The sequence below is a fragment of the Drosophila hydei genome, unplaced genomic scaffold (genome assembly GCF_003285905.1).
Source record: "Drosophila hydei strain 15085-1641.00,03,60 unplaced genomic scaffold, DhydRS2 tig00000060-arrow-pilon, whole genome shotgun sequence".
NCBI classification, from domain to species: domain Eukaryota; kingdom Metazoa; phylum Arthropoda; class Insecta; order Diptera; family Drosophilidae; genus Drosophila; species Drosophila hydei.
In genome coordinates, this window is record NW_022045656.1 from 9,691,173 (window position 1) to 9,711,926 (window position 20,754).

At 38.9% G+C, this 20,754-nt stretch overlaps 5 protein-coding genes across 7 annotated transcripts; 2 read left to right on the forward strand and 3 right to left on the reverse strand.

The window, feature by feature from the left end:
* Positions 1-2,391: 2,391 nt before the first annotated feature.
* LOC111601248 (glycine-rich cell wall structural protein 1.0-like) lies at positions 2,392-3,559 on the forward strand. Its single transcript, XM_023317747.2, has 3 exons — positions 2,392-2,506; positions 2,564-2,699; positions 2,770-3,559. The coding sequence occupies exons 1-3, from the start codon at positions 2,419-2,421 to the stop codon at positions 3,503-3,505; spliced, it is 960 nt and encodes a 319-aa protein (XP_023173515.2). The 5' UTR covers positions 2,392-2,418; the 3' UTR covers positions 3,506-3,559.
* Positions 3,560-4,811: 1,252 nt separating this feature from the next.
* LOC111601226 lies at positions 4,812-5,413 on the reverse strand. The gene is made up of 3 exons (XM_023317723.2): positions 5,323-5,413; positions 5,128-5,266; positions 4,812-5,067 (listed from the first exon to the last, which is right to left on the reverse strand). Exons 1-3 carry the CDS (start codon positions 5,411-5,413, stop codon positions 4,812-4,814), a joined length of 486 nt encoding a protein of 161 aa, XP_023173491.2.
* A 675-nt stretch (positions 5,414-6,088) lies between these two features.
* On the reverse strand, positions 6,089-7,268 carry LOC111601225. 2 transcript variants are annotated; one of them, XM_023317722.2, is made up of 2 exons: positions 7,027-7,268; positions 6,089-6,956 (listed from the first exon to the last, which is right to left on the reverse strand). In XM_023317722.2, exons 1-2 carry the CDS (start codon positions 7,114-7,116, stop codon positions 6,150-6,152), a joined length of 897 nt encoding a protein of 298 aa, XP_023173490.1. In that variant the 5' UTR covers positions 7,117-7,268; the 3' UTR covers positions 6,089-6,149. The 2 variants fall into 2 exon arrangements, with proteins under 2 accessions (XP_023173490.1, XP_023173488.1); XM_023317720.2 differs by having other exon boundaries at positions 6,113-6,971.
* A 303-nt stretch (positions 7,269-7,571) lies between these two features.
* On the forward strand, positions 7,572-8,047 carry LOC111601278. Of its 2 annotated transcripts, none has more exons than XM_023317795.2 (2): positions 7,572-7,817; positions 7,914-8,047. In XM_023317795.2, the coding sequence occupies exons 1-2, from the start codon at positions 7,591-7,593 to the stop codon at positions 8,026-8,028; spliced, it is 342 nt and encodes a 113-aa protein (XP_023173563.2). In that variant the 5' UTR covers positions 7,572-7,590; the 3' UTR covers positions 8,029-8,047. The 2 variants fall into 2 exon arrangements, with proteins under 2 accessions (XP_023173563.2, XP_023173564.2); XM_023317796.2 differs by having other exon boundaries at positions 7,572-7,798; positions 7,914-8,040.
* Positions 8,048-17,659: 9,612 nt separating this feature from the next.
* Positions 17,660-18,540, reverse strand: LOC111601234 (ficolin-1-like). Its single transcript, XM_023317730.2, has 2 exons — positions 17,929-18,540; positions 17,660-17,860 (listed from the first exon to the last, which is right to left on the reverse strand). Exons 1-2 carry the CDS (start codon positions 18,528-18,530, stop codon positions 17,728-17,730), a joined length of 735 nt encoding a protein of 244 aa, XP_023173498.1. The 5' UTR covers positions 18,531-18,540; the 3' UTR covers positions 17,660-17,727.
* Positions 18,541-20,754: the final 2,214 nt, after the last annotated feature.

Sequence of the window (20,754 nt, forward strand, 5' to 3'; positions counted from 1 at the left end):
GTGAGAGCACTTTTTCCTTCTCCCTCTGTCCACCTCTCACTATACACTACACACTACACACGCTGTGCGTTTTATTTGTTGTCGCATTTCTATTTGTTTGACATTTGTTTTTTTGTTGATGTTGTTGCCCTAAACTATAGCCATCTCGTTTCGTCGCACACTCTGCGGTCGGCTAGTCATCTTGCTCACAGCACACATGTTGCGACCGCATGGTTTCTGTTTAAGTTCGATCTTTTGTTTGTGTGTCGACTCGCGCTAGGTTACTCTCTACATGCATGCGGACAGCAATGCGTGCTGTGCGCTGTGTATGCCTAAAAACAAGAAATACGCTGCATTGGTTTAACTCTAAGTTAAAGCATTTCGATTTTAGCAAAACTCGAGCTTCTGTGCAGAGCGCGGCTATCATGTATTGTAATTCATTTCACCCAACCAATTTTCGACATGTTCACTCAATTAATGAGCGCAGTCAGTCAGAGAATTTCGCTGCATCTTCGTCTTTGTACCCTAACCAACAAACAAACGCAAACTAATTCAGGTTTGGCTTGGAGCGTTTCTGGTGGTGGGAAAGGCATCCAAACAGTCGCAAATTGTCTTCCTCACCCAACTGGACAATATTTAAAGACCCTAATTGATATACTTTTGGACAGCTTGAGAAATGATTTGTGCTACATTTGCAAGTACATACACATGTTTGCCTGAGCAATGCGTAAGCAACACACACACACACACATACACATAGATTTGGGCATATGAGCTTGCACGCATACATTTGTATTAGGTTTGCCAAATATCTCATGCGGAATATTTTTGCTTTAAGCATAAGCAAATACACGCGTGTATGTATGTATGTATGTTTGAAGAAGAAGAGTGGTAGGCTCTCACACTGTCATCGTCAACCGAAACTCACAAATTGTTGAGTTTGAGCAGCATATTGTTGCTGTAGCTGCTGCTGCTGCTGCTGCCATTGTGCCGCTGCCTTTTAGTTTCATGAGCAGGAGATCATTGTCAGGTCCGGTTCTCAATGTTTTTCTTCTTCTTATAACACATACACACACTTCGTACACTTCGTACCTACTATGCGTAAAAGTCTCCTGTAGTTTTTTAATTTCAATTTTTTTTGCTTGCCTCATTTCGTGGCCCCTTCTCAACTAAAGCCCTTTGCCCATTCCAGCCGGACCTGCTTCTGCGTCTGTGTCTCTTCCCCTCTCTCTTACTCTCACTCTCTCTCTCTGCCTCCGTCTCTCTCTTTCGTTCATTGCCCATGAGAATTTACCCTGCGGCAGCTAATTAAAATCGCAGCATTTAAGAGGAGGGATGCGTGAGGAGCTCTGAAATGTGCACGAAATATCATTCCTGATCCTTACGAGCAACAATTTGTTCTTCATTACGGCTTTTCCATATGGATTGATTCTGACAAAAGAAATCACATATTGTCTTTGTCTTCATATCTTTACATTTAAGCATAGGCTCAAGGCATTTACAAGTTGATAATTAAAGCTTCAATTATCTTCTATAATATGGGAATGCGCCGGAAAGCAATATATAATTCCCATACATGTAGCTAGAGTTATCGCTAAGTTCATTTAAATATGGTGTAGATGAATTAAGTCGGGAGTGCCTGACTACGAGATACCCTGCTGCGGCTCTGTTATATCAAGCATGCAACACGAGCAATCATAAATTATTATTTTTATTGAATAACTGTTGTTTAAGAATGTTAATCATAAATATGATTTATATTCTTTATTATAAGCTGAAGACATAGAGATGGGAGTGCCGGGTATAATGCGTGTGTTAAAGTGTATATAATGCGCAGAAGAAGGTGCCGCCGATCACACAAAATATATGTATTTTGAGGTATGCCGATCTAGACCTGTCCGTCCGTCTGTCTGTCTGTCTGTCCGCGTTAAACTCATAACCTATGAGAGCGAGAGAAATACCCAGCTTCACAGTTAGCACGCGTAGATGAAGTCTTTCTATGATCAAGCTTCTCTATTTGCTTAGTTACAAGGTAGAATGCAGGATATATACTAGTGGGGCATTCCCGACTAAAAGGTGATTAGATTCAAGCAAGCGAAAAAATTGAATATTGAAGTTTATCTCGAACATAAAGACGATATAGATAGGCAGGTAGAAGACTGTTGAGCTCCTCCGGAAAACACCAAATATTTCCTATCTTATCTAAAAAATTAGGCACATAAGGAAAAGCCAGAAGCAAAGTAATCAGAAATAATGGCTTAGATTCTGGTGAATTAAATGGAGGTATGTTACATAAAATATTATAAATATTTGTAAGAATTTCCTTGACAGGTGCGAAAACACTGCGACAAACAGGTGAAAAATGCATATAAAAGGCCTTCCTACGGCTGCAGCTAATTCAGTTATAGTTCTTGCATTTGATGTGCGAGTGAAAGTAACATGAACTTGAGCCTACAATTCCTGTGCCTGTTGAGCGTCGCGCTATGCGCCAGCGCGTTGGTCCATTTCACCAAAATGGGCAAGGGAGGTAAGGATATAACGGTACAAACTAGAGCAATGCAATCAGCTAACGAACGTCTCTTAGAGAACGGATGCGTGCCCAAAGGACAGACAGACGGAGGCGCAGCAAAGGAAATCAAAGTGGGTGAATTTGCGAAGGATCCCAAGTCGTGCGGAGTCAACGTGTGCCAGAATGCCGAAGGCGACGCTATGGTTCTTTAGTAAGCTGATCTCGAGTGGGCGCTCATCCAAGCTTAAATATAATCTTAAAATATAATCTCATACGAACAGCTGCCAGAAACCGGCCCCCTTTGAAATGTGTAATACCGATGGAGTGTCCACAGGAACACCGTTTCCTGAGTGCTGCTGGAAGTGCGTGGCATACACCAATTGCGAGGAAGTGGACGGATCCGGAGCTCCTGGTGGTGTAGATGGTCCAAGTGGAGATGAAGGTCCTGCCAATGGAGACGGAGGTGCTCCAGGTGGTGCTGAAGGCGGAGGTGGCGCAGACGGTGCTGGAGGTGCAGGCGCAGGGGGTGCTGGAGACGCAGGTGGAAACGGAGCTGGAGGCGCAGGTGTAAACGGAGCTGCAGGCGCAGGTGGAGACGTTGCTGCAGGCGGCGATGGAGCCGCAGGTGGTGCAGGTGGAGGTGCAGGTGAAGGTGGTGCAGGTGGCGCAGGTGGAGCCGCGGGTGAAGGTGGTGCTGCAGGCGCAGCTGAAGGCACAGCTGAAGGCGCAGCTGCAGGTGCTGCAGAAGGCGCAGCAGCAGGCGCAGCTGAAGGCACAGCTGAAGGCGCAGCTGCAGGCGCAGCAGAAGGCGCTGCTGCAGGCGCAGCTGAAGGCGCAGCTGAAGGCGCAGCAGAAGGCGCAGCTGGAAACGGAGATGCTCCACCTGGAGAGGCTGCAGAGGGCGTTGAAGGTAGAACCAAATCTAGGACTGCATCGCATGCAGGACGCAAACAAAACACTGCAGGCAGATGGAACAAGCAGAAAAAGGATAAGAAAACCGCAAAAAAGCTACAATAACGAGAAAATATTGAAACCGAAAGGAAACGGAGGCAGAATTAGTTTGTTTTCACGTTTTAGTAAAACAATTTAAGTGACAATGTAATCCCATCCACAGTTCCTTAGTCACTAAATGAAATAAATAAATATAATATACTAATAATATAAATATATATAATATAATGTAATTTATATATTTATTAATCTATATTATAATTGAATCTATATATTGATCTTTCTATATAATGATTGAACTCTATTATGATTGATCTATAATAAAATTGAATCTTACATTGATTGATCTATATATTAAATGGTCTATATTATGATGGATTTATATGATTGATCCTAATTATAATTGAAGTATATATTGATTGAGTTATTATGATCTATATTATGATCTATATTATTATTGATCTATATTATGATTGGTCAAAATATTGATTGAGTTTTGTATTGATTGATCTGAATGTTGATTAATCTGTTTTATGATTAATCTATATTATGATTAGTATATATTGATTGATAGATCTTTATCTGAATTATGACTGATCTATATTTTGATTGGTCAATATATTGATTAGTATATTTTGATTGAGTTTTGTATTGATTGATCTGAATGTTGATTAATCTGTTTTATGATTGATCTCTATTATGATTAGTGTATATTGATTAATAGATCTTTATTATATTTGAAATATATATTGATTGAGCTGTGTATGGATGGATCTATATATTGATTAATTTATATAACGATTGATCTATAGAATAATTGAAATATACATTGACTGATGAATATTTTGATTAACCAATATGTCGATTGGTCTTTATTATGCTTGATCTATATTATAACTGTATTATATATTGATTGATCTATAGTATGAATAATCATGTAATGATTGATCTATATATATTTCAAATATTGCTGACATTTACTTCCAGTCTTTGGAAAATATCTTTCAAAGAATATCGCAATGTAAAAATGTAGTAAGTCTATCGTTGCCACGCCCCCAATCTAAACACTATACAGACGAGTGTAAAAATGCGTACATCAAACTTTTCCAAGCCACAATATTTCAGAACTCTTTTAATTTTGTGAACGAGAGGAATAAGCTCGGGATCATCCCACACACCTGTATTACTTTAGCATCAATTAATTGTTAAATAAAAAAAAAATAATAATTAATAAAATCAAATTCAATTTTTTACACATTCTGTTTCAAATTGTTTTATTAAGTTGCTCAAACAGAGAAATGCGGTTCTCGAACTGCGATTAGCCTCTCGCCGTTTTGTTCCTTTTTGATTTTGACTTTGGCACTTTTAATGTTTAGGCTTGCAAATAATTCATTTTCTTTTTGATCACTTTTACTGGACTTTCTTCGGCGTCTAATTTTGTGTATTTGCTTGCGTCGTCAGCCTCTGCGGGTGCCGCAGTGGCTTGGTCGGCGGCGGCTCTGCCGACAGTTGATATCGGTTTTGGGTCGCAGCTGATGTAAGTAACGCACTTCCAGCAGCACTCTGGGAACGGCGTCACTGTGGACACACCATCGAAACTGCACATCTCGAAGGGCACAGGCCTCTGGCTATTTGTGTAAGATCACAGTAGAATTGTGTGAAGAGCGTCTGCTTTGACAGAGACTTACTAATGAATCAAGGCGTCGCCCTCAGTGTTCTGGCACACATAGATGCCGCAGGTGTTTTCATCTTTCAAAATGCCACCCACTTTTATTTCAGCAGGTTCATCATACAGCTTGCCCGACGGTTTGGTCCGGCATCCGTTTTCTAAAAGACATTCATCAATTGAGATATTGCTGTGAATTGCAGTTTTATATCCTTACTTCCTTTGTCCATTTTTTGGTAATGGACCAACGCACTGGCGCACAGCACGCAGCTTAGCAGGCTCCAAAATCTTAGGCCCAAATAGTTCATCTTCTCTTTTTGTGAATGCACCAAATATAACTGCATTTTCGCTGGCAATTGGAGGGCCTTTTATATGCTTTGTCGGTGGACAGATCGAACACAGGTGTTATGACACCTGGCGAAAATGGTTGCAAAAACTGAAGATGATCTATTGTTTTTATATATCTGAATTCAATACGCGCTTGTTCATAGACTCCATTTGAGCCGAGTCAATTCTTTCAGTTCCCATCGCTCGGGACGATTCACTAGAAAATTGTTGAAGAAAATGAAAATTCCTGTGCTGTGTCTAGTGATATGTCTATAGGAAAGATCAACAGTGTATATACATAGCTTGAGGATTATAGTTTTATATTTTAATTTCGCTAGTAATACTCTTGGCATCTGACATATAGTTGCATTCTGTATAGAGATCTTTCTTAAGGAAAGGTCCTTATGAAGGAGATTAACTTTTTCCTGCAGCCTATCGTCCGCTCGACTAACTGCGCGAACATGTGCATTGCCATTGGCTGCAAAGGCCAAGATATAGTTCTCTTTCCAGTTATAGAACAGGTGTTCCAAAGATTCCAGCAATATATCTGTATATATATATATATATGATTCATAAGCTGGCAACAATTAAATTGAATAGGGGCAATTTAGATGCCAGGAATTGATATGAGCACTTAGAACTTGAAACCATTTTTCATTTCTTGCTATGAAATACATATATACAAATATACAAAAAAGCATTTGGGACTGTGTATGGCTAGTGGGTATTGCGTGGGCATTGATTTCGCCTCTTTCGATAGCTGTTTGAGGCCTTTTGCTTGGCCTCGACGGCGGCACAGGCTGCCCGATAGGCCGCCTGCTTGGTCCTTTCGTAGTCTTCGCGAGCGGCTTCGAGTTGCTTTTCGATCGAGGCCGAACGATTTTTGGCTGCCTCGAGCAGCTGCACCTTGCTGGTCATCTCCTGCTGGGAGCCGAGCGCCACTGTCTGTATATTGGCCAAATTGTCTTTGACCGTCTTGTGCAGCGCTGTGAGTGCCTCAAATTGATGTGTGGCAACTCGAGCTGCCTCCAGGGCGGCATTCATATTGGCTTCAGTGCTCTGCAGCGAGGCGGACTCCTCTTCAACAACGGCATGGGCCTCCTGCATTTCCTGCTCCAGCTGCTGCACAACTATTTGCTTGCCGGCGAGCGCCGCCTCGGCTGCCTTGGCTGATTGGAAGGCCTTCTCGGCCAGCTGCTGCTTGATGTGCTGGGCAGCCATTTGGCCGGCAGCCTGTTGCGCCTCGTTGGCAGCCTTCGCATCCTGAGCTGCCTTCACTGCTATGCTCGAACTCTTTTGCTTGGGATCTCCGGGCTCGAATATTTTCTTGACATCACAACCCTGAGGGATCTCGTCGGGCTGTTTTTGCGTGGCTCCTCCAGCCCCATCTCCAGCGTCACTTCCATCTCCACATTCACTGGTGTCAGTGGCGTCTGTTGCCGGGCTAAAAGCGGGGATTTGGCTTTTCACTGCGCCGTCGATAGCCGCAAAGTCGGAATAGAGATTTGGCGGCCACGCCAGAGGCTTGGGATGATGCCGCTGTGAATGAAGCAATCTTTTGCCAGACTGCCACAGGCAAATGGAATAGACTTACCTTAACGAGTCGGTAGCCAATGGAGTTCATGTTGGGGTACAGCACAGACATTGCGAGCAGTAGCCAAAGGCATGAACTTCGTATTCGCATGGAGTCAGTTGTGGCAAGCTTCGCATTGCACTGTCCAACTGGGCGAAGTACTATGCTTAGATGTCTGCCAGTTGCTTGACGTGCTAGGCATGTGCTCAAAACTGCTTTGATTTGGAAGTCGACTTGTCCGACTCCCGAACCATCAAAGAAACCGATCCTTGCCCAACAAATTTCATTCTTATTAAAGCTAGGGATGTGAAGCTACGTTTGGCTCTGAATTCGATTGACAACTTCGCCGTGGAGAACTGCCTGTGTTTTTGCTTTTGCTTATGACTAGACAGAAATAAACTTAGCAATCGATCCGAAGACTGAGGAAGATGGCTGGTGCCCAGTGACACAAACAATGTTTTGTTTATGAATTTGTACACAAAACGGGGCTTCATGCCGCCCGCTCGTAGCCGAGCCATGGGCTATAAAAGCCAACCGGAGTGGATTGGCCACAGTTAGAAGCACTGGAGCCAACGGATTATCGATATGAAATACATTTGCGGTATGGGCATGGTCCTGTTCGGACTGGCCATGTGTGTCAGCGCCTTGGTTCACATGGTGCGCATGGAGAAGGACGGTAAGGCGGCTAGAAAGCTGGAAAAAGGTTGCCAAACTCCGCTCGGCCACATCCGTCCTGGCGAAGAGATAAATGATGAGAAGACATGCGGCATATTCGTCTGCCAGGATGACGAAGGTAATGGCCTTTACCAATTGTAAGTTTTGCCGGATCTCTTATAGCATTCCCTTCCCCGACTCTGTGTCTCTCTCCGCCTCTCTCTCTCTCTTTCTCTCTCTCTACCTCTCTGCAGCTGTCAATCACCTGTGAACTTTGCCAATTGCGAATATGATCTGGTCAATACAAAAGGTAAATTTCCCGATTGTTGCTGGCAGTGCGTCAAGGGCATCAAGTGTCCCGTAACATAATCAAATCAAAGAAGATCTACTGGAGTTATATATATATATATATATATATATATATATATATGATATGGGTGGATCATAGACTGAATCGATCTTATAATGTGCACTTCGTCTTCCACTTCGACTTAAACTGTATTTATTTCCCATCAGAATTTGGTGTATCTTTAGTTAGTTTCTAATCAAGTGTAGAACAGATCTTAGCCTGGCTAAGATCATTTAAAGTTGTCTATGTGTGTGTGTGTGTGTGTGTGTGTGCAGCACCTCAACATTCCATTTGCGTCTCATTTGTTGTCTGGTCTCTGGCCGTCTGTCCATGTGTCTGGCTGTGCGCGTATCTTTGTATCTCATAGATACACACAGCGCATTCTAAAGTGTCTACAAGTGATGAGCACGGCATTTAGTTGCAATTTTCAGTTTCACTTGGCGACGACGCGACGTCGACGCCGCTTGTGAAAAACAAAGTAAGAGACTGGCATAGACGAATAAAAATAAAAATAAATGAAATGCAAACGGGCAAAAACAAAGGCGTCCATATAGACATGAATTGCTATAAAAATGTGAGCTATGCTAAATGCAAATGCTAAAGGCGAGCAAAAACCAAAAACCAACAAAACCAAAAAAAAAACACACACAGCTAAAAGAAAACAAAAAACTAAAATCTATGGCTGTACCAACAAAGCTGCTCGACAAACTGACACAAAGTAGAAATGGGCAGTCAAATAGATAGATATATATATAGATATATATGTATATAGGAAGAGCAGCAGAATCTAATAAGTTTAACATATAGTAAACAAATTATATAAGCTCTAAGCTGGTCATTAAAATACCAAATATAATAGCTGCAAGCCTAAACAACCTCTAAAATATTTTTAATATTATTTATTTATACGAAACTGTAGAACATATTTTAGTTACCAAATTATATTCAAATTTTATAATAACTTCATTGATATATCTAAATGAATAAGACCCAATTGAATATAAAATTCTTGTAAAACAAAGTTCTAAAAATGTTGTTTTGTTTTTATTTCGATAAGAGACAGATGAACTCACCAACCCTATAAAAACTTACTGAAAATGAATTTAAGTATTATATTTAAAATATTTGAAGCTATATTCAATTCTATAAAAAAGTATTTCTAATAAGCAAAAAAATAATATTATAAATAAAGAAAAATATTTAATAATGTTTTTGATAAACATTCAACATAATTCTGCCTATATAAAAAATATTTTAAAAAATTATTTTTGTTGAAAAGTTATAAAAAAAACATATATAAAATTTATTTTGTAATTCATTTATAACATTTACAACTATAATTGACTTTGAAGCAATTTATAAATATTCATTTCAGATATGTAAATTGCTAACTTGAAAATATTTATGTAAAATTTAATTAATATATAATTAAAATATAATTAAAATCTAGTAACCCAGCCATTTAGACTACCCAAAAGCGTTTCGAAACGTCGACTAGACCAGAGTGAGGCCAAAGTGGTCGGAGCTACTTTAACATATTCAGCTCTAACAATATTCCAATTTGAAATTAACATTAATAATTATTATGTGTAGTCAAAATAAATGCTGTTATATATATGTACATATGTGTACATATATATATATATATATATATATATATGTGTCTATGGACTTGCGTCTACTGCGAGGCACATTTAATCTTTGAGTTGGCTCAATAGTGTTCGGCGCTTGGGTTAATAGTTCAGAATGCGATTCGATTATTCGGGCGATCTGAAAAACTGAGCCAAGACATGCGCTGACAGCATGAACAAAGTCTGAACAGCAGTGGAGGTCAAAGGTCGAACATCGCCTTGATAAGGCACACGGGGTAATTACAAGCTCGCAGTCGTAACTTAGCCATTGCATGTCAAACTGTGTCAGATGGCATATTAAAAACAAAATCTTTTTAAAAAAACACTCTCGTTCTCGTTGTTGTAGTTGTTGTCGCTGTGCGAAGCGGCGTTGCATTGAATAATCAGCTTGATAACCCCGCGTGGCTGCCGCTGTGGTTGCGCACTGTGGTTTCGTATGGCAATGGGTACTATGTTCTGCTTTGACCACCGAAGCGAACTAAAACCCAATTGAAACTGACGTTAAAAAACTCAAAACTGATAATCTGTCATATATAACATACATATATGTACATATGTATGTATATATATGTGTGGACATTTGGAGGCAGTCACAAATATTTATTTTTAATGCCCTATTAAAATAGAACTCACCAAATGCGATTGCGTCCAACGATGAATAAACAAATACAAAATTAAGTTTGCTTATCACCTATGAATGTGTGTGTGAACACGCACACACACACACACAGAGCCTGGATTGATAAGGCAGCAGTGACAGCTTATGCATGTGTCAGAGTTCAAAGCTGAGACACTTAAGAGCCGAGCATTACGTATATAAAATGGAATACTTAGACAGCTCTAGACGAGCATTTAACGCATATTAAGTATCAGTCGCCGCTTATCAGCAGGTCAGAGTCAGCTCTGAGGGCTCAGCTCGAAATGGAGCAACGTTGCCCAATGACGACTGCTGCACAGCATTCCTAAGAATGTGATTATAAGCATCAGGGAATTTTATTATGAAAAAAGAAAATCATTTCAATGTTCTTAAGTAATTTTATAGCCCTGTTAACTGATATGGACTAAAATGTAAAAATCATAAAAAAAAACAATTAAATATTTGAAATTAAATTTACTATTTATAGTTTTAAATAATTTGTATTGTATTAACTAACTAACTTACTAACTAACCTGCAGTCAAAGCTGCTTCGTGTTGCTGTTGTCTTCCTTCAAGATTGAGCACATTCTATAAAAGAAATATATAAAATTGTATATAAAATAATATATAATAATTAAATATGTTAAATATATAAATTTTCTTTAAAAATATCAATTTTAATATTAAAAACTCCATATATTTATATATATAAATTCCATATATTTAAATAAAAATAAATCCATATATTTATATACATGTATATATATTTTTTTAAATTTATATATTTGCCTTTAAAGCTTGTATTATTTCTCAAAATTCTTAAATTCATTATTTTTAAATTATGTTATGCTTGTCCTTTGCTGGAGAACAGAAATAAACTTAAATAATTTGTTTGTTAATTAAAGCTAAAAATATGTAAAGAAATTAATTTAGTATGATCTGTTTAAAAATTATAATTGATAAGAAATGCATGAACTAAGGGAAAATAATATGATTATGCTATAAGAATGAAAAAAAAAATGTTGTGGATAGACAAACTGAATATAGCCATTAGAATGGATATATATTTAGTACGGAAATGTCTATCTCTATATTCTAACTTAAAGCTTCTTAAGCAGCTTAGGGATGTTATAAAACTAAGTTCCCAAATGGATCATCCCAGGCAGAAGCTGTTGAAGTCCTGGATGTATACTCGTAGATTGTCTAAAGAATTATATTTGAACTTGACAGATTTAACTAAAAAGCTCAAGCATCGTTTCTAGTTGGGCTAAGATGACGTTCAATCAGACCAGAGCTTCTATTGCAACAGGTTGCTCTTAGTCGCTTGGCAATCGGAAATCCAGTTATGCAGCTACAGCTTCAATGATTCCAGGGCAACAGCAACAAAAATCGAGGCAAGTATTTGACGCCATTGCGGCTATCAATGCAATTGAATTCTGGTAACGGGCAACTGACAGCCAACAGCAATCAACCAGGTTGAGAAAGAAAGAGAGAGAGAGAGGGAAATGCTCGTACGTCTATAAGTTTATTGATAGGTAAAAACATATATAACAGAACAAGTAAAACAACTTGCTGAATGTTTTGATACTAGTGCCGAGATCTGTTGAACTCATTTTAATTACAAGTAATCTTTATAAATAGAAAACATGACGAAGACACCCAAGAACGTCAAAGCAGAGACCGTGGAGGCACCGATTTATGCATGAATGCGGTGGACAACGGCCAAGGCATAGGCATAAATCAATGATGAGCAAGGCTCCAGCATCCTAAGGGCGGGACGGGGCGGGGCGGTGCTGTGCGGCGGTTCGGTTCGAGTCTTAACCAGACACAAACCAAACGTAGGAGCCAAATGCGAAATATGAACCGGCAATGGCCATAAATGAGTAATTGCTGACATTGCCGTTGCGATTGCCATTGCCGGACCTCTCCAAGTCTCCTCGCTCTCTCGCTGTTGGCATTCTGGTCTGGAGTCCGGTTCCATTTTTAGCGGAGACAACAACCCATAAATGTGCGCCCAACGACAAAACGTTAAATGCAAACTGGCCAGGCTAAGCATCAGCTATACTTAGTGGCCATGCTGGGGCTTGGCTCGGCTCCGCTTGGCATTCAATTACAAGTACAGCCCCCATGCCGACTGGACTTCTGTTGAAAAATGCTTGGTGTCGTCGTGGTCGTGAGCGGTGTTGTGTTGGTGTCTTGGATACTTGGAGTATTGGGCTTGGGCTTGGCTTTTTGGTCTTGAGCCGCGCAGCCGGCTTCCAAGTAATGTCTCTCTAACGGTATGCCATGATACTTGTTTGTATCTCTATATCTCCATCTTCTACTTCCACTGCAACTCCGACTGCGACTCTGACTCCAACTTTGTCTGTTATTTTTTTGTATTTGAATCTGGCGTTGCGATGCGCGCGCCTCATGTTGACAAACTCACTTAACAAATCCACAACTACTTATATAACCCGAAGTACAACAAACAGTAATTTTTCTCGCTTCATTGGCATCGTCTGCCGACTGCCGTCTGCCGTCTGTCGACTGCCGGGAAGAAGCCTGTAAAGCGAGCATAAGCATATCGGCGGTTTGTTTAGCCAACTTGTCTCAGCCCGGACAGGGGCAAACGTGTCTGTGCGGCTAAGTGTGCAAGTGGGGGGCGGGGCAGACAGAGGCAACTTAAGACTTGGCTGCTGCCAGTTAAGTAAATAGAAATTGAATTGTACAAAGGCCACAGACGCAGACACAGATACAACAGCAGCAGCAGCAGCAGCAGCAGCAGCTACTCGGCGTTGTAGCTGACCGTTGTTTGCCTTGCTCTACAGTTCTTTATAGCCTGGGCGCGGCTGCTGCCATATAGTCGACTCGTAATGCTGCAGCTATACCAAATTGTATAAAAAAATATCATGAACTTAAACGATTTTCATAACATTCAATGTGACAGACCAAGAAGACACTTCAAACAATTTGAAATATTTTTATTGTTCACTGATTTTGTTATTGAAATTTTTTCTTTATATTGTTAACTGAAGCTAGATTGAATGATACAAGGGAACAGCTGAGCTTGAATCTAAAGTCAATTAAGAAAATGATTTGGTCAAAGAAAGTTTAAATGAATATTTATTATTAATGTGAGGATATATTTATACATATCTAAATTTCTGTTTATTTATATATACATATTATATACATATTTCCTATTTGCAAGCCTATTTGATAATAAATAAATTCTATTACAAATAGTTAAAGCAAATGCGGTTAACCAAGACAGCGTAAAACTTTTAGTAAGGGGATACTGGTTCGCATCGTAAACCAGGAAACATATAATTTATAATTATTTTTTAATATGAGTTAAATATGAGTTAGCTTTGAAAATAAGCTTTTATATATATATATTATTTTTATAAAATGCTTGATAATTTTTCTAGATTTTATAAAGAAAAAAATCTGAAATAAAGCATTCTTTTATATATTCTTTGTAAAATATTTTCCAAATAAGATAGTTGCATATAACTGTTTTCTCTACATATTCCAAGAGGTGTGGAATATATATATATATATATGCTGAAATATATATATATATATATATATTTTTATATATGCTACATATATTTATTTAGATTTATTTTGAATCACAAGAAAGAAAAATAAAAGCAAGAAATTTCTTCTCTTTTGCTTTTGTTTAATTTGCTCTGCTCCTGCGGCTGCTGCTTGTGGTTGAGTGAAAGATAGAAAATTATATGCAAGCTGCGTCACTTATGCTAGACGCGACAATAATATTTCTATGGCAGAAACTTCACACTTAATGTAATTTGCAACAAGAAGCAAAAAACAAATCGAGAAAACCTCCAAAGTAGTTGCACATGTTGCCAGAGACGGCCCAAATTTACTTGTGGCCGAGCAGAGCGGCGGCAGAGAAGCATCAGACGGCGACGGCAACGGCAGCGGCTGCGGCTGCGGCAGCGAAAGCGACAGCGACTAGTCAATGCTTTAAGGAATATGGCAGCAAATAATTAAAACATATTTAAAAATAGTTTGCCATATGGATGACGACGACGTGGCCCGGCTGGGTAATGGTTGATGGTTGATGGGTGATGTTGCTGTTGCTGTTGCTGTTGCTGTTGCTGTTGCTGTTGCTGTTGCCGTTGCTGGTCAGCCCCCAAGAACAACAAAAGCCAACAATTTTTTGTCTGGCCAAAATGCGACGGCGACTTCACCAGACACACTAAATGCATAAACAGATACAGATACATAGCTACGTAGCTAGATAGAAATGCAATTGCAGCCAGTTGCTGTGCGTCTGGCGGCTGAGTTTCAACAGGCATCCATCTAAGCTATCTATCTGTAACAACACTTCATTACAGCTTGTCCTCTCGGGATCTGTCTGCTGCCAAGTTCAAAATTATATGCCTTGCACTTTACTTTATTCATGTCAAAAACGAAAAAGGAACAACAAATTCATATTCGAAAAAAACTTATTGGATTCTCTTTTTTTTTTTCTTTTTGTTTTTTGTTTTTTTTTTTACTTATTTCGTGTGCCAAAAATACACGGTATGTGGCTGAAAAACTGCGCCAGCTAGGCGCTAATGTTGTTGCTTTGCTTTTTTTCTCATCTCTTGCTTAGTAAAAGTGCCTAAAAAGTATCTGCATCTGTAGCTGTAGCTGTATCTGTATCTGCGCTAGTTGGTGCGAATTTATTTTCGTCATTTTTATTTAATTTCGCTTTGCCTCTTTTTTTATACTTTTATTTTTTCCCCTCTATACTTACGTGGCTGAGCGCGTGCGAGTATTTTACAAATGAAAATTGTAATATTTTCGACAGCAAACAAATTTGAAATGTCTCTGAAACGTTTGTTGGATCATTTTTATTTGCCTTTGTTTTCGTTTTATTTTACTTTTGCTGTTGCTAAATCCCAGCAGACGTTGAAAATTGCAACTTTGTATTGAAGATACAAATTTATACGAGCTGCTGTGAAGCCAATTTGCCTGTTAACTTGGCTTTTACATGTCTGATATGTGAGCCTATTTGAAACTGCAGAATCAAATTCGGAAAGCATTTGCAAGCTAATTGAAAGTTCTGATCGGTTCGGTTCGGCGCACAAACTGGTTTGGCTACGAACCGGTTAGAAACAATTCTTTGTTAATTGAATCGAGTTTCTAGAGTCTTGTAGTCGCTCCTTAAATACTATCAATCAGCTGTTACGCTTCCATAGACTCTCCGCCCTGCATAATTCATAAGGCCACAGATGTCATCCCGCTCAGCCAGCCAGCCAGCCAGCCAGCTTCTTGGCGCCAATTTCGCTCAGATCGCGCAATCTGATTACAAATCGAACACTGTGTAATTGTTATGGCAAATAAATAGCTTGGCGCACTATTACAAATCGCTGTGATTAGCAATTAAAATTGCAAAACAAAGCCTCGCCGGCCTCTGCAATTTATGTGACTCGCTTTGCTTGGTTCCTGAGGCCAGGTAAATCTCTTAATTACGCGCCAGAGACACGGGCACAGGCAAACAGGTGTGCACTTATTAACTCATTATAAATACATTTCAGTGCAGTTCGATTTGCTTTTAGCTTACTGAAAAGCATTTCAATTGCCACGACTCTCGCACATTTTCGTATGCGTGCCAGTGCTGCAGCTGGTCCACCCAGATTAGGGTGACTCAAGCTAAACTGCTAATTACAGCAAATGATTAACTAGCTAAGCTGGCCTTATGCCTTTTCGTTCGTATTTCAATTGTAAGCTTCGCTTGGACAGCTATTCAGATATATAAACATATATATATTATATAATATACATATTGTAATCTGGGCAATATTTTTGTACTACTCTTGAGACGCCCTAATGCAAATATTTACAGCCTGATCTTGTGCAGTGCTTGCAAATGCAAATTCAATTTGTTAAATGCTTTTTGCTGGCAAATCTCGGAACTTGTTTTGCATGAGTATGCAATTAACGCTGTCCGTCGCATATTCATCCATCATAATTTTATTTAGTTAATTAATATTTCAGCGTACTCGTATTTACAAGCTGTCTAACTGACTAGCTGTGTGTGTCGTGTAGAAGATGCCATTAAGATAAGAGTAGAGAATCTAGCGAATCTTAGACAGGACTGGATTAGGCTCTCCCTCCCCGTGTGACTTCTACGCTTGTATTATTGAAGTTCTTAAAAGTTAGATTCCGCGCTAACTGAGCTGCAACTTCCGCAAAGTAATATATAAAAATGTTTCTTATGCTTGCATAAAATAAATCGACATTCCTACGCTCGCAATCCAAATTTTCCCACCACATTCGCAGACAAGCAAAAAATATAATCAAATAAAAGTATCGGGCACACCACAGTGACCATCAAGCGACGGCAGTCGGTTATATGATCCATTTATCATATATATATATATATATATATATATATATATATACATATATGAGTTGTAAGAAAAAAAGTGCTGGGATCAGCTGGCTCTGCCTAGAATTACTGAATGAATGAGTGAGTGTTGTGTGTGAGCTCGCAGGCAACTTGATCTGATATTTTTGAGTTTAATTCCTTCACTTGAAAGTTGTCCATTGTGCACCAATTGAGTCATCGCCAGATTAGCTCGCGAGTCCATGCCGAGCGCCAGTTGAAGTCGCTCTCCATCAACAACTTTTCGGCTTGGCGATAATAAATAACAAAAGCTTTGAGGCACGGCTATTGGATATGCTGCGGATCGGTCGCGACTCAAACGGATATACAATATGAGCGCACAGAGCCAGTAATTCTCTTCTCTTTTTCTTTTTTTATTGTAATGCTAATGTTTCTCATAATACAAGTGCCAACGATATCTTGTGGCGAAGCAGAACTTGAACTTGCAATCCACAAACTGCAAAACGCATTTATCAGCGCTTTATTTAAGAAACAAAAATAAAATATTTTAACTGAACATCAAATTCAAGTCAAATGCTCCTCTACTCGTTCGTGAATAGCAAAAGAGTATATTGGTTGAGATGATGTAAACAGTGAAGCTTCATAAAAGAGGGATATAGAGAGATAGTGAGAGATAGAGGGAGAAACTGAGAGAGATGGAGATAGAGAGACAGAGCGAGATAGAGAGAGACAGCTAGAGATAAAGATAGAGAGTTCAGTATTGCTGATGATAATGAGAGATAGATAGATAGATAGAGAGAGACACAACTAAACAATGAGAGTAAAAAAAAAGAGAGAGCAGGAGAGAAGGAGAGCCAGCTACACCAGCCTGAGGGCGTCTCAACTTAGGAGTATATCTAAGACTTTAAGTAGTAAACTTATCAAATTTTTATTAAAGAATCTTGAAGCCTAACAACAGATGCCCATGACATTTCCCGCAGCGACTTCAGATAAAGTATTTCAACTCAAGCAGAGAATTTAGTGAATAAATCTCACTTAATATAAAAAATACAATAAAAACGTTTCAGTGTCGCAATAGTTTCTTTATGATTTCAAAATTCCTTTACTGCTTAGGACGTATCATCATCTTAACTGACTTCAAGCTATAATACAGGCCGTGCCAGCGAGCCCAGGCAATGCCGCGACCATATTGATCGACACTCACATCGCCGCCCAGGTACAGGCCATTCAGATTACTTAGGGAAAGCAAAAGAATATATAAGAATAATATAACTAAATAACAACTATTTGACCGTCTACCCACCTACTGTGGCAATCGTTATACCACCAGGCGCCAGTGTACTGAACAGCACAATTGGATTTATTGAGTTTGTCATTGTCCCAGTCGTAGGTGCTGAACTTCATGCCGAGATGGATGCTGAGACTGTCTTCAGCAGTGCCGGAGAAGCTGCCCAAGCTGTTTAGGCCATATAAATTGGCACTATTGCCTATGGCAAATGAACTATATCTGGCATAGCGTGTCTGGCCCATGAAGTCTTCCATATGTATGTAGAGCTCTTGGGGCTGTGCCACAGTCAGCGCATTCAGCTTATCCAGTCCGATGAAGAAGCTATTTTGCAGATCACCAAAGCCTTGCTGATAGGACTTCCAGTCCCTATAGAAGTTGATGTTGACGTCGACGCGTCGCTGGATAACCAGCCAAGGGGAGCCAGTCACGCTCACATCGCAATACACGGACATAACTTCTCCGCCTTTGATTTGAATCTTATAGATGCCATTTTTCTTAGCCTTAGCAGTTGTACAGGAGTCTGGATACTTCTTAAAGAGTTTCGCATCTGAATTCAATTCGGCAAGTGCCAATGCCAGCCCGAACACGGACAAGAGAATGTAAAGTGACGCTCGCATTGCTAAACTAATAATTTGACTACAAAGCGTTGGTCGAACTTGTCAGTTTTATAGAACACGGCAAAACACAAAAGACACACCTTACTCATTCAGTGATAAGATTAGATAGTTATATTGAAGGATTTGTTAATAGTTGCTAATTGTCTTAGATAATTTCGGTTATTTTTAGTAAAAAATCGATCACGTTTGAGCTAGTTACAATGCACTGCGAGAAACTTTGGGCAAGTTTGAGACATTGAATAAAGAACTTTGCCAATTGCCCAGACTGTTAAATAAAATGTGAACAGCTTGTCTGTGCTCTCCTAAGAGCTATACAATACACGAAAAAGCCTGAGGTCTGTAAAATGTATAAAGCTGTAATATAGAAAGGTCACAAAAATATTAAATACATTTTTTAAATTTAGCATAGCTTCAAGCCTAAGTCTGTCCTTTAAGGCAGATGATTTTTTTTAAATTTCTTTGAATCTCCAACATATGCAAATGTGTGTTTTTTTTTTAATTTAAGCAAGTGGGGTACTTAAAGGTATAAAATAATGGGAGAATTCATTACAAGAGTGTGCATAGCCAATTTGTTGCTTGTGGCTCTTATAGTCTTTGAGTTATGTTCAAAAAACCTTACATCAAAATGAATTTCTATCATTATTGAGCAAGTAGTTATGGCTAAGCACTAAAAAGCTTATTCTATATATCTATATATATATTCATCATGTTAAGTTTCATGTTAATTCATAAGTATTGCAGTTGAATTACTGATTACCAATTCAACTTCATTTATTGCTGATCAACTAACTTTATTATCTAATGCAAACAACAGTTATACAGTAATCCTGTTATAAATTAAGTTATCTAATCATCGAATGTATAAAGTGCCCTTTTTAAGTTCATCTATTAACTGTTATTGACTGCTTTATGTTACACTTCCAGTCAAAATCACCTAAGTCTGAAGACCTGCACAGAGAAATATACGTATATTTCATATATAGATATATTCTTGACCAGAATGAAGATTCGATTCGGTCTAGCCAAACTACGGGGCATTCATTACATTCAATAATGTGAATGCGTCAGGGTATTATCTAGTCATGTACTCTCGAGTAGAGCACTGCGATATATTTCAAAATAAATCAAATATAAATAGAGTGTTAAGATCTAGCGCATTACAGAGAAATAGTGAAGTAATTTTGCCTGGAAGTATACCCCACGCTAACCTATATATATATATATATATATATATATATATATATATCGAATTTTATATGTAAAATTTAAATTTTAGAACATATTCAACAGAATATTGAAGGAAAGTATCTGGCCGTGCTATGCCGTCCTTCTCTTTCATTTCCTGTCGAGCATTTGAGCTGTCAGTTTCGGATGGATTGGGGCAAATGCGAGGCGGCTTAATACCTTCACTTTGACAACTTAAATAATGCGTCTTTTGTTCTAGTTGCCGTCGGCCAGGGCAGACAGAAGTTGCCACCGAATATGATAAAGACGCTGACAACACAAATGAGAGCCGAGAGCCGAGGAGCGAGCCACCTACAAAGTGCATACAAATACTCGAACAGGCGACAAACAAACAAACAAACAAATGAACAAATATTTGCCTCAACGGGAGGAGCAGGCCAAACTGAAGGCGATAAAATGGTATTTATGATAAATACATAATACAATGAGTACACAGCCAGGCAGAGAGAGAGGGAGAGTGGGAGAGAGAGAGATATATGTCTGTACGCGTGTTTGGGTATTTTTTAAATAGGCCACAGACGTATTGTCTACGGCATTTGACAGAGTCTAGAGTATGTAATATATAATATATATGTGAATGTATAGAGTGCAGAAGTGGAGAATAAACGTTCAAGTGTCAAACTGACAGCTTTGAAATTGATTACGGCCAGCGACAATAGTTTTCTGTGTAAATAAGGCTGCAGTGGCTTTAAAGTGACATTTTATATAGGCAATCATATATATACGAGTATATATGTAATTGATATAGAGGCACACGTGGTAAACTGCATTTATCCATGTCGAGCTATAGCAAATAATATAAACACTTTCAGCCAACATATGGTCATAGAGTATCAGCATCAACAATAAACAATGCCTGCTTCGAATAGCAAGTTGTTTACGATTATTGTTAGAATCTAGATTGCTTTTCTTTGATATATTAACATTGGTGTATTGGCTTACAAACAACAGTAAATATAAATAATATTTAGTTTCTTTT

Bases quoted from the DNA above. Each gene is read 5' to 3' on its own strand.
- LOC111601248 (XM_023317747.2), top strand. From the start codon at position 2,419: ATGAACTTGAGCCTACAATTCCTGTGCCTGTTGAGCGTCGCGCTATGC. The intron at 2,507-2,563 runs GTAAGGATATAA...AACGTCTCTTAG, and splicing joins CACCAAAATGGGCAAGGGAG to AGAACGGATGCGTGCCCAAA. The intron at 2,700-2,769 runs GTAAGCTGATCT...TCATACGAACAG, and splicing joins GGCGACGCTATGGTTCTTTA to CTGCCAGAAACCGGCCCCCT.
- LOC111601226 (XM_023317723.2), bottom strand. From the start codon at position 5,413: ATGAACTATTTGGGCCTAAGATTTTGGAGCCTGCTAAGCTGCGTGCTG. The intron at 5,267-5,322 runs GTAAGGATATAA...AATGTCTTTTAG, and splicing joins CCAAAAAATGGACAAAGGAA to AAAACGGATGCCGGACCAAA. The intron at 5,068-5,127 runs GTAAGTCTCTGT...TTACACAAATAG, and splicing joins GGCGACGCCTTGATTCATTA to CCAGAGGCCTGTGCCCTTCG.
- LOC111601225 (XM_023317720.2), bottom strand. From the start codon at position 7,116: ATGCGAATACGAAGTTCATGCCTTTGGCTACTGCTCGCAATGTCTGTG. The intron at 6,972-7,026 runs GTAAGTCTATTC...CTTCATTCACAG, and splicing joins TTGGCTACCGACTCGTTAAG to CGGCATCATCCCAAGCCTCT.
- LOC111601278 (XM_023317795.2), top strand. From the start codon at position 7,591: ATGAAATACATTTGCGGTATGGGCATGGTCCTGTTCGGACTGGCCATG. The intron at 7,818-7,913 runs GTAAGTTTTGCC...ACCTCTCTGCAG, and splicing joins GGTAATGGCCTTTACCAATT to CTGTCAATCACCTGTGAACT.
- LOC111601234 (XM_023317730.2), bottom strand. From the start codon at position 18,530: ATGCGAGCGTCACTTTACATTCTCTTGTCCGTGTTCGGGCTGGCATTG. The intron at 17,861-17,928 runs GTGGGTAGACGG...GCTTTCCCTAAG, and splicing joins TATAACGATTGCCACAGTAG to TAATCTGAATGGCCTGTACC.